Consider the following 12,382-nt stretch of genomic DNA (forward strand, 5'->3'; position numbering starts at 1 on the left):
TCTCTCCATAGGTGCTGTCAGACTTGCTGAGATTTTCCAGCATTTTCTGTTTCATTCTCCGATGTGTTTTCTTCACACAGGGAGAACATCCTGAAGACAGCAAAGGCTTTGGTCGAAGACACCAAGTTCCTGGTGTCTGGGGCTGCGTCGAGCCAAGAGAAGCTAGCTCAGGCAGCACAGTCCTCTGTTAGTACCATAACCCAGCTGGCTGAGGTGGTGAAACAGGGAGCTGCCAGCCTGGGCTCCAATGATCCCGAAACCCAGGTAAGGAACATAGTTCACAAGCAAGAGGCGTAGGATTAGTCTGATGCGCATCAGGCACACAGGGGAGTGATTCCTGCCACTTGCAATTTACTCAATTGTAAGTGTGTTGTTCAGATGTAGACTTAGTGGCTTTTCCATGTTTAAGGACACATGAGACAGATAAAGCACATGTGTTTGTCTGTTTCTGTCATTAGTTTCCTGGAACAAGCCACTCGTCTGTCACCAGAGACTATAGCTTTAGTGGTGCCACAAGGCTCTGCCCATTCTTACTGCCTGCCATAGTTGTACCAGAGGCCGATCATTTGCCCTCTCAGGTGGATTATACAAGATCCTGTAAAAGATCCCGTGACAGAATTCTGAAGAGTGGGGGAGTTATCCCTGACTATTTATCCCTCAAAGAACGTCACAAAAGCAGATTTCCTGCTCATTAGCACACCTGTGGGATCTTGCTGTGCTCAAAGTGGCTGCTGTATTTCCTGCATCAGCACAATTAAAAACCTCTTCATTTGTGGTAAAGCCCGTCCAGAGGTTGAGAAAGGCGCTACATAAGTGCAGCTCTTTTGAGTTGAATGGTGTAGCAACTGGAGAGTCAGTTGCTGGCAATCATTTCTTTTGGCCATTAACTTCTGTTTTCTTGGTGGGGGGGTTTATATCAGGGAGTGCCCCAGAAATACACTTGGGAACTCCCCCTCCTCACCCATTCCCCCCTCGGGAAGTTCCCCGTTAAGTGTTGCATGGTAATTGCCCCGGGGGTTGCAGATTTCTGTTGGGCAATTCCCCCACACTGAGAACCATCCGCGAAGGTGATTTCAGTCGCACATTCCACATGGTTCAGATTATTTGACAATAATAGTTATCCAGACATGGTAACTATAATACTGACCCACATGACCATCCCACGGGACCCCCACACTCCCCCCACCCATCCACTGCCCCGGAGACTCAGTGGAACCCTTGGCACTGACCACATGAACTCCCCTCAGTGACCACTGAACCCCCCACCATATCCCACCCCAACCCCCCACCATAGCACACGCGGGGAAGTTTCCGCAGCTCAGGGGAAATTAGTTGCTGCTAAATGGGGGCAGAGCAGGGGAGGAGCTGGGATCTTTCCGATCTCAGCCCAGCCCGTACGTTTTAACACCTCTGCACCATTCGAGCTTGCTGTGTTTGCAGACTGAGTTCAGTGCTTGAGTGAGTGAGGGCTGTTCGTGCTGTTTTCCAGGTGGTGCTAATCAACGCCGTTAAGGACGTCGCGAAAGCTCTGACTGACCTCATCAGCGCGACTAAATGTGCAGCCGGAAAGCCTGCCGATGATCCATCCATGTACCAACTGAAGAGTGCGGCCAAGGTGCAGCGGAGAGAGCGGGGGCACGGGGCTGGGGCAGGACTGGGAATGGATGGGGGGGTACAGGGCAGGAGTGGGAGTGGGGGAGTACAGTGGTGGGAGGGGGGTGGGGTACAGGGGTGGGAGGGGGGTGGAGTACAGGGGTGGGGGGGGTGGAGTACAGGGGTGGGAGGGGGGTGGGGTACAGGGGTGGGAGGGGGGTGGAGTACAGGGGTGGGGGGGGTGGGGTACAGGGTGGGAGAGGGGGTGGGGTACAGAACCTTCAAATTGCAGCCAGTCTGTCTTCACTCACAGGGGAATGGACAAGATGCTATTTGGAAGCTGGGGTCAGATGTTGAGGTGAAATGAAAGTTTTGAAGTGAAGATTGATGGATATTTGCAGGGGAAGGGACAAGAGGTGGGGAGACGAAATTAAGATGCAGATCAGCCCTGATATTGCTGGGGGTGAAGCAGGCTCAAGGGGCTGAATGGTCTCCTGTTTCTATTACAATGGAATAACAAGGCATTTTTCTCTTCCCCCACTCCCCTTCCGCTCACACCGGCTCCCCCCTGCAGGTGATGGTTACGAACGTCACGTCCCTACTGAAAACAGTGAAAGCTGTGGAGGATGAGGCGACCCGTGGCACCAGGGCACTCGAGGGTACAATAGAGAGCATCAAACAGGAGCTGGCGGTATGTGAGGATAGTCAACTGAATCAACGGCCTGATTCAAATCTATAGATCCCCATTCTCGGCAAACCTGCAATGTCCTACATTTATTGTTGGTGATCTTCTCTGATTCACTTCCCAACTTTCTATTTCTCTCAGCTTCTGGCATATTCCCAAGTTTAACCACTCCAGCTGCTGAGCTCCTAAGCTCTGGAATTCTCTCCCTAAGTTCTCAGCCTCCCTCTCCTCCTTTCAGAAACTTCTTTAAAACTTATCTCTTTGACCAAGATTTTAGTCAGCCGTCCCTAATACTTCTTGACGTTGCCAGGTAACACTCCTGTGAAGCAGCTTGGGTCCTTTTACTCTGTTAAAGGTGCAATATCTATGCAACTTACAAAGGTTATTGCTCCAGAACTTGCTGTGTCTCTAGCCAAGCTGTTCCAGTACAGTTACGGCAGTGGCATCTAACTGACAACGTGGAAAATTGCACAGGTATGTCCTGTCCACAAGGAACAGGACAAATCCAACCCGGCCAGTTACCGTCCATCAGCCTACTCTCGATTATCAGTGACGAGCTGGTGAAATGAATTATAACCGTGAGCCCCAATAGAAACTACCCTAGATCAGGAGCAATTTCTCAATAATCACCCGCCCTTCCATTCAAAACGGCCACTTCACACAGATACTTACTTTGGGTCTGAAAGTGAATGACTATTTCCACAAGGAAGATGACTATCGCAACATATTACCTTCTTCTAGGGTGGCACAGTGGTTAAAGCACTGTTGCCTCACAGCTCCAGGGACCTGGGTCCGACTCCCGGCTTGGGTCACTATCTGTGTGGAGTTCTCCCCTTGTCTGCCTGGGTTTCCTCCGGGTGCTCCTGTTTCCTCCCACAGTCCAAAACTGTGCGGGTTAGTGCATTGGCCATGCTAAATTGCCCTTTAATGTCCTGGGATGCGTAGGTTAGAGGGATTATTGGGCTAGATGTGTGGGATTACAGGAATAGGGCCTAGGTGGGGCTGTTGTCAGTACAGAATCGATGGGCCGAATGGCCTCCTTCTGCACTGTAGGGATTCTATGATTCTATTTAGCCTGTTAAGTTACATGATGTAATGGTCAGGTTATAATTGCCCCGAATATTATAAGGGTCTGGGGAATCTCTTTTCAAAAATTTGTATCTTCCCGTTTTCAGAAAATACAAGAGAGGTGGGTTCTCAAAACTGCTCACAGTAAAACAAGAGACATTATACATTGCTAACTTATTTGCAATTTATTAAAAAAGCTTTAACCTGCAATATACTTAAAATGAATATGTACATTGCGGCATCAATGATTATCAAAGGTTAGGAAAATGTTGTCTTAGTTCTAATAGAGAATCCATTGGAAAAGACTTTAGTGCTACAGCTAAAATCAGTTCTGGATATCCATCATTCAATGTAATAAGAACCTAAGAACTCGGAGCAGGAGTAGGCCATCTGGCCCCTGGAGCCTGCTCCGCCATTCAATAAGATCATGGCTGATCTTTTTGTGGACTCAGCTCCACTTACCCGCCCGCTCACCATAACCCTTAATTCCTTTACTGTTCAAAAATGTATCTATCCTTGCCTAAAAAACATTCAATGAGGTAGCCTCAGCTGCTTCACTGGGCAGGGAATTCCACAGATTCACAACCCTTTGGGTGAAGAAGTTCCTCCTCAACTCAGTCCTAAATCTGTTTCCCCTTATTTTGAGGCTATGCCCTCTAGTTCTAGTTTCACCCGCCAGTGGAAACAACTTCCCTGCTTCTATCTTATCTATTCCCTTCATAATCTTGTATGCTTCTATAAGATCTCCCCTCATTCTTTTGAATTCCAATGAGTATAGCCCCAGCCTAGTCAGTCTCTCCTCATAAGCCAACCCTCTCAGCTCCGGAATCAACCTAGTGAATCTCCGCTGCATCTGCTCCAGTGCCAGTATATCCTTTCTCAAGAAAAAGTCCAAAACTGTGCACTGTTCACTCCAGGTGTGGCCTCACCAGCACCTTATACACCTGCAACATAACCTTGCTGTTTTTAAGCTCCATCCCTCTAGCAATGAAGGACAAAATTCCATTTGCCGCCTTAATTACCTGCTGCACCTGCAAAGCAACGTTTTGTGATTCATGCACAAGGACACCCAGGTCCCTCTGCACAGTCGCATGCTGCAATTTTTTACCATTTAAATAATAGTCCATTTTGCTGTTATTCCTATCAAAATGGATGAACTCACATTTACCAACATTGTACTCCATCTGCCAGACCCTTGCCCACTCACTTAGACTATCTATATCCCTTTGCAGTCTTTCAGAGTCCTCTGCACATTTTGCTCTGCCATTCATCTTATTATCATCTGCGAATTTTGACACACTACACTTGGTCCCCGACTTCAAATCATCTCTGTAAATCATAAACCATTGCGGTCCCAACACTGTCATAGCTGGGATTCCCCAGTCCCTCTGCAGTGAACAGAGATTTGCCTAGCGTGAAATTCTCTGTTCTCGCTGGCAGTGGGGCGTGAACGGCCGGAGAATTCCAGACAATAACATAACAACAGCTTCAACAATTAAACAAGAAATGGATTATACAAAGACTGACACAAAGGGAGGAGTTTAATCAAAGGTACAGTACCTTTGCGGTCCACAACCACTAGTCACTGATCACCAACCAGAAAAACACCCATTTACCCCTACTCTTTGCTTTCTGTTAGTTAACCAACCCCCTGTCTATGCTAATACATAAACCGTAACACCGTGCACCTATATCTTATGCAGCAGCATTTATTTTACCTTAATAAAAGCAAATTACTGTGGATGCTGGAATCTGAAACCAAAAGATAAAATGTTGGAAAATGTCAGCAGGTCTGGCAGCATCTGTAAGGAGAGAAAAGAGCTGACGTTTCGAGTCCAGATGACCCTTTGTCAAAGCTTCAACAAAGGGTCATCTGGACTCGAAACGTCAGCTCTTTTCTCTTCTTACAGATGCTGCCAGGCCTGCTGACATTTTCCAGCATTTTCTCTTTTGGTTTGTTTTACCTTAGATCCCCAAGTGTTTCGATTGAGAAACAGGACACGAAAAGCTTTTAAGAGATCCAGTCCCCTTACAACCGAACAAGTATCGGAGGGTTCAAAATACACCTTCTACAATGCTTCTGATTTCTTAGAGAGAAACCTATATGTTTATACGATTCAAAACTGGATTGCATCATTGACAACTTTGGGTACTGTACCTTTGATTAAACTCCTCCCTTTGTGTCAGTCTTTGTATAATCCATTTCTTGTTTAATTGTTGAAGCTGTTGTTATGTTATTGTCCGGAATTCTCCGGTCGTTCACGCCCCACTGCCAGAGAGAACAGAGAATTTCACGCTGGGCAAATCTCTGTTCACTGCAGAGAGACTGGGGAATCCCAGCTATGAGCGAGGTCAGAGAATCTGACTCATTGTCTTTGCGAGCAGAGAACTGTCATAGAATCATAGAAACCCTACAGTACAGAAAGAGGCCATGCGGCCCATCGAGTCTGCACCGACCACAATCCTCCCCCATATCCCTACATATATTTTACCCACTAATCCCTCTAACCTACGCATCTCAGAACACCAAGGGGCAATTTTAGCATGGCCAATTAACCTAACCCGCACATCTTTGGACTGTGGGAGGAAACCGGAGCACCCGGAGGAAACCCACGCAGACACGAGGAGAATGTGCAAACTCCACACAGACAGTGACCCAAGCCGGGAATCGAACCCAGGTCCCTGGAGCTGTGAAGCAGCAGTGCTAACCACTGTGCCACCGTGCCGCCCGTAAATGTGTCAATGTGTGCTGATGTGTTCTGACTCCTGATTACTGTATTCTATATTTTTATAAAGTGATTTCAAACTTTTAATAGAGAAATAGAGATTTTAAAAAGTTGCTTTCTTCCCTCCCATTTGCTCTATTCCTATATTATTTATTTTTGTAATGGGTTATCTGATCATGTCCAGTTCAGACTCACTGAACTAAGTTTGAGGAATGTCTTGCTAATAGATAAGGGTTATGGAACCAAACTCTTTTGCTGGTGAATAAGGCAACTGAACTTTTCGTTATTTCCAAAAAAGGAACAAGGTGGTTTGCGGGAGATGGTATGAATGAACTAACGTCTCGTTCTAAGGCTGGTGTTGCCCATTCTCTGGGTAAAATGTTAACCTATATCCATTTTCTAAAGTATAATATCCTAAATATACAAGAATTTTCCTATTTATTGGGGTATTTCCATCACAATGGATGGGGGCATCAACAGCGCTATCAAGCAACACTTAGCAATAATCTGCTCACTGATGCTCAGTTTAGCTTCCGCCTGGGCCAGTCAGCTCCTGACCTCATCACAAGCTTGGTTCAGACATGGACAAAAGGGCTGAATGCCAGAGGTGGAGTGAGAGTGACAGCCCTTGACATCAAGGTCACATTTGACTTTGCCAAGCAACTAGCCCTAGCAAAACTGAAATCAATGGGAATCGGGGAGAAAACTCTCTGCCGGTTGGAGTCACACCTGGCACAAAGGGAGATGATTGTGGTGATTGGAGGTTAATCATCTCAGCTCCAGGATATCTCTGTAGGAATTCCACGGTAGTGTCTTAGGCTCGACCAGCTTCAGCTGCTCCATCAATGACCTTCCCTCCATCATAGGGTCAGAAATGAGGATGTTTGCCGATGGTGGCACAATGTTCAGCATCATTCGCGACTCCTCAGATACTGAAGCAATCCATGTCCAAATGAATCAGGATCTGGATGATATCTAGGTTTGGGCTGACAAGTGGCAAGTAATATTCGTGCTACACAAGCCAGGCAATGGCCATCTCCAACAAGATAATGTAACTATCACCCCTTGACATTCAATGGCGTCAACATTGCTGAATCCTCCACTTTCAACATGATGTGGGTTACCATTGACCAGAAACTGACTAGCCATATAAAATAGTGTGTGGTTACAAAAGCAGGTCAGAGGCTAGGAATTCTGCGGCAATTGACCTCCTGACTTCCCCCAAAGGCTGTCCACCATCTTCAAAGCACAAGTTAGGAGTGTGCTGGACTACTCCCCACTTGTCTAAATGGGTGCAGCTCCAACAACACTCAAGAAACTTGATACCGTCCATGACAAAGCAACCACATCTACAAACATTCACTCCCTCCACCACCAATGCGCAATGGCAACCATATGTACCATCTACAAGATGCATTGCAGGAACTCACCAAGGGTCCTTAGGCAGCACCTTCCAAACCTGCGATCTCTACCGTGTAGGAGAAGGGCAGTAGATATATGGGAATCACCACCTGCAAATTCCCATCCAAGGCTCTCACCATCCTGACTTGGAAATATATTGGTCATTCCTTCACTGCCGCTGGGTCAAAATCCTGGAACTTCCCCCCCTAACAGCACTGTGGGCATACCTACACCTCAGGTACTGCAGCGATTCAAGATGGCAGCTCGCCACCACCTTCTCAATGGAAATTAGGGATGGGCAATAAATGCTGGTCTAGCCAGTAATATAACCACGACAGTACTAATAGAGACATGACAGCGAGTGAATCTAACTAAATTGCAAAGGCTCAAATGTGCCGTAACCATTCTGTGATTCACTGTATGTCTTTTAATGATCTGAATCCCTTATCTTGGCTTTGATACCAATTATAGGTTTTCCAATCGAAGGAGGTACCAGCGAAGACCTACACTCCAGAGGAATTCATTCGAATGACAAAGGGCATCACAACAGCAACCGCGAAGGCCGTGGCAGCAGGAAACTCTTGTCGTCAGGATGACGTGATCGCAACAGCCAATCTCAGCCGCAAGGCAATCATTGACATGTTGACAGCCTGTAAGGTATGTGTCGATTTCTGTTCGGTCACCCAGCTGCCATTGAAGTCTTTGTCCCATCTCCCCCTCCTCGCACCCCCCCCCCCCCCCCCCCACTCCTCCTCCTCTTTCCCCCCCCCCCCACCCCAAACATCTTCATCTGTCACAGTTTACAGATTCTCTGCCGTTTGGCCATTCACACCCTTTATTCTCTCCGTGGACAGCTATTAGCAGCCTTTTCCCCTGGTTTCTATGGCTATGACTCATCTTTCATTCCCTCACTCTGCAGTGTAAATATCTCCCACTGTCTGTGCCTTTTGGCTTTGACAAAGGGTCATCTGGACTCGAAACATCAGCTCTTTTCTCTCCTTCCAGACCTGCTGAGATTTTCCAGCATTTTCTCTTTTGGTTTCACATTCCAGCATCCGCAGTAATTTGCTTTTAGCCATTGAAGTCTTGTCTTGTGGGCACATAGCACTGAAATTTGAATGTGTGGATAGTCAGAAGCTTTTTCCTATGGTACAAGAGTCAATTACGGGGGGCATAGGTTTAAGGTGCGAGGGGCAAGGTTTAAAGGAGGTGTGCGAGGCAAGTTTTTTAGTGGAAGCAGGTTCGATATTGACTTTTAAGGGGCGCCTTGACAAATACATGAATAAGTTGGGGATAGAGGGATATGGTCCTGGGAAGGGTAGCGGGTTTTAGTTCAGTCGGGCAGCATGGTCGGTGCAGGCTTGGAGGGCCGAAGGGCCTGTTCCTGTGCTGTAATTTTCTTTGTTCTTTGTGTTTGTGTGGGCAGCAAGCAGCATACCATTCGGAAGTGAGTGAAGAGGTACGAAGCAGAGCCTTGCACTTTGCTACTGAGTGCACTGTGGGCTACATGGAATTGCTGGAACATGTCCTTGTGGTGAGTGGCTCTTCATATTAGCAGACAGCTTTTGGTTATATGTGGAATTAAACTACATGTGAATAACAGGTGAGAGGGAAGATCTTTGGAAGTATTATGATAGGGCCTCAGATTGCCAACAATTCCTCTCTCACATCCAGAGCATTTGGAAATCAATAATCATTCTAGTCCGTGGTGACTTTGTTTGATACTTATTGCATTTTCCAACTTTTCTGGGAAACATGAAGAATCTTCTGTTGCTGTCACAGTGCATGTTCATTTTTAACATTGGGTCGTTTTGGAATGTCACATTTTGTTTCCAAACAGATTGTTCAGAAGCCCACGGCTGAGCAGAAACTGCAGCTATCCGGATACTCCAAACGCGTGGCAGCTGCCGTCACTGAACTGATCCAAGCAGCAGAAGCCATGAAAGGTCAGTATGAAAGTGCAGCATCACAGTGATAGTCCACACAGCCTCTCCAGCTTCCCAGCATCTGATCCAGAATCACCCCTTACTCCCAGATTCTTTAGCAGTTCCCCTGGGAGATGTGATGTTGATCTCAGAAACAGATAACCTCAAAAACTGTCATTGCAAAGAACTACAGGAGGAGGCTATTCAGCCCATCTATGCCAGCGTTCTATTAGAGCTATCCCTTTGTCCCCATTCCTTTTGCATTTTCTTTTTCAATGGTTATTCACATAATTTGAAATGGTATTCTGGAATTTGCTTTTCTCTCAGATTCTGAGTGGATATTTCAAGTTTCAACAATAAGATATTTATTATTCCAGCCTCTCCCCGCAATCTTTTGGTCATAACCTTAAATTAATGCCTTCCAGTTACTGACTCACTAACCAGTGGAAATGATTATACCTGATTTATCCCCATCAAAACCTTTCATTACTTTGAACACCTTTTTTTAGAAATACCTGCAGTGCAGAAGGAGGCCATTCGGCCCATCAGGTCTGCACCAACCACAATCCCACCCAGGCCACATCCCCACAAATTTACCCTAGCTCGTCCCCCTGACGCTAAGGGGCGATTTAACATGGCCAATCCACCTAACCCGCACATCCTTGGACTGTGGGAGGAAACCAGAGCACCCGGAGGAAACCCATGCAGACACGGGGAGAACATGCAAACTCCACACTGTCACCCAAGGCCAGAATTGAACCCAGGTGCCTGGCGCTATGAGGCAGCAGTGCTAACCACTGTGCCACCATGTCACCCCAAGCTGCTGCCTTAATTAATCTCCTTTGTTCAAATTAAAAGAGTTCCACTTAATGAAATCCTTCCCCATCACTGAAGCCTCTCATTCTGCATCCAATACTTCACTTTCCAAACTGGGGTGCTGAAGATTGGACCCAAGTATTTTAACTACAGCCTGACAATTGATTTGTCTCGATTTACTTTTGTACTCTACATACCAGCTTATTAAACCCACGATCCCATATGCTATTTGTACAGATTTACCAACTTATCCTTCTGAAGATTGGACATCCTCTACTGTGTTGTCCATGCAAATCAACTCTAACCTTCAGGTGAAGTGAGATTACAGGCTGGGAGATGAACTAGGGCTCACAGATATGCTTCAGTTTATATTCGGAATGCCCTACGTCTGTCCTTATATTTTATGCCTTCAGTAAAAATTTGTGTGTCCACATTTATAATGGACGCTTGGCTATGTGCACTCATGGTGCTGCAGTTATGCCTTCTGGCCAGTGGTGTTACTCTAGTCCCCTCGCTGGGATGGGGGCCAAGATTATCACAGTGTTTATAACACCACATGTCCTGGGAAGAATCATAGAATCCCTACAGTGCATAAGGAGGCCATTCAGCCCATCGAGTCTGCACCAACCACAATCCCACCCAGACCCTATTCCCCTCATTTACCCGACTATTCCCCCTGACACTAGGGTCAACTTAGCATGGCCAATCAACCTAACCCGCACATCTTTGGAGTGTGGGAGGAAACCGGAGCACCTGGAGGAAACCCACGCAGACACGGTGAAAACGTGCAAACTCCACACAGACAGTGACCCGAGGCCTGAATTGAACCCGGGTCCCTGGCAGTGTGAGGCAGCAGTGCCAACCACTGTGCCACCATGCCGTCCTTGGAGCTAATGGAGCTAATTCTCCCGTCCATCGCGCCTGGAGAACAACATCCTCTAAGTGACTGGGATTGATCTTATACACACCATTTCACTCACTGCATTTTGACTGGAGTACCTCTGCTGTAGTCAGGAAACCGTTTGCTGTAAATTAGGAGAGCCTGTAGATTAAAATCTCCCTGCTTCTGAATCATTCAGTGACCCAGTGGTGTCAGTATTCACTCCACAAGTTTACACAGGCACCTCCCATTATAAACATCGACACAGGAAATGATAATGGCGATGTTGACAGGAAGTAGATGCAGAGGTAAGATAGTCAATAGATTATCTGTATCTGAAGTCTCTGCTTCTCCCTCATACTTAGTTTTATTAATTTGTGTCTTTCTCTCTGTTCACTTACCATTTCGTCCATTTCAGGCGATTTCCCTGTCTGGTCTGTCATTGTTTTCAACTATCTCTGCAATGTCAACAATCTTATCTTCAGACAGTCCCATTTTCCCCCTCACTCTTTTTAAATCCCACGATTACTCATCCTTTCAAAACTTGTTCTGCCAAAATCCCGATTCTGCATGATTTTTTTATGACCCTTCCTGTCCCATTTCGACTTCACAATTTAATAATGTGATGATTTTTAACTCTACACATCACATCAGGAGCAAATCCAATTCTGTCTCTTTTCACCCTGAGCTGCCTCACTTACTATTCGAGGCAAGGTTCTTGAAGTTGCTTCGTAAGATATCTATTGATTGCTGGTGGATTACAGCAATAGCATTGACAGTTTAAGGGTTAGGATGCCAGGTCAGAAACCCCCAAGTTATATCATGAAGCCAGACCAGACCCCAACAATTTCTCCATTTTGACATAACTGTGAGGAAGGGATGCTTCGTCTCATGGACGGTTTCACTGACAAATGAGGGATCTTTTTATCAAAATGAGCTTTAATCATAACACAGTTTATGTATAACTTGAACATGAAACAGTTTAACTCTTAACCATTCAACAATCTTTAAACATGAAAAGAACATGGGGTGGCACGGTAGCACAGTGGTTAGCACTGCTGCTTCACAGCTCCAGGGACCTGGGTTCGATTCCCGGCTTGGGTCACTGTCTGTGTGGAGTTTGCACATTCTCCTCGTGTCTGCGTGGGTTTCCTCCAGGTGCTCCGGTTTCCTCCCACAGTCCAAAGATGTGCGGGTTAGGTTGATTGGCCATGCTAAAATTGCCCCTTAGTGTCCTGAGATGCGTAGGTTAGAGGGATTAGTGGGTAAATGTGTTGGGATATGGGAG

At 46.4% G+C, this 12,382-nt stretch overlaps 1 protein-coding gene across 7 annotated transcripts in view; it reads left to right on the forward strand.

Annotated features, from left to right (window-relative positions):
* Positions 1–12,382, forward strand: part of LOC144480588 (talin-2) — a 410,923-nt gene that overhangs the window by 365,784 nt on the left and 32,757 nt on the right. For all 7 annotated transcript variants that reach the window (XM_078200210.1, XM_078200216.1, XM_078200214.1 and 4 more), the window contains 6 exons: positions 81–264; positions 1,490–1,615; positions 2,168–2,284; positions 7,945–8,130; positions 8,900–9,007; positions 9,314–9,419. In XM_078200210.1, the coding sequence (XP_078056336.1) occupies positions 81–264; positions 1,490–1,615; positions 2,168–2,284; positions 7,945–8,130; positions 8,900–9,007; positions 9,314–9,419 (827 nt within the window). The remainder of the gene's footprint in view (positions 1–80; positions 265–1,489; positions 1,616–2,167; positions 2,285–7,944; positions 8,131–8,899; positions 9,008–9,313; positions 9,420–12,382) is intronic.

The sequence above is a fragment of the Mustelus asterias genome, chromosome 29, assembly GCF_964213995.1.
Source record: "Mustelus asterias chromosome 29, sMusAst1.hap1.1, whole genome shotgun sequence".
Taxonomy (NCBI): domain Eukaryota; kingdom Metazoa; phylum Chordata; class Chondrichthyes; order Carcharhiniformes; family Triakidae; genus Mustelus; species Mustelus asterias.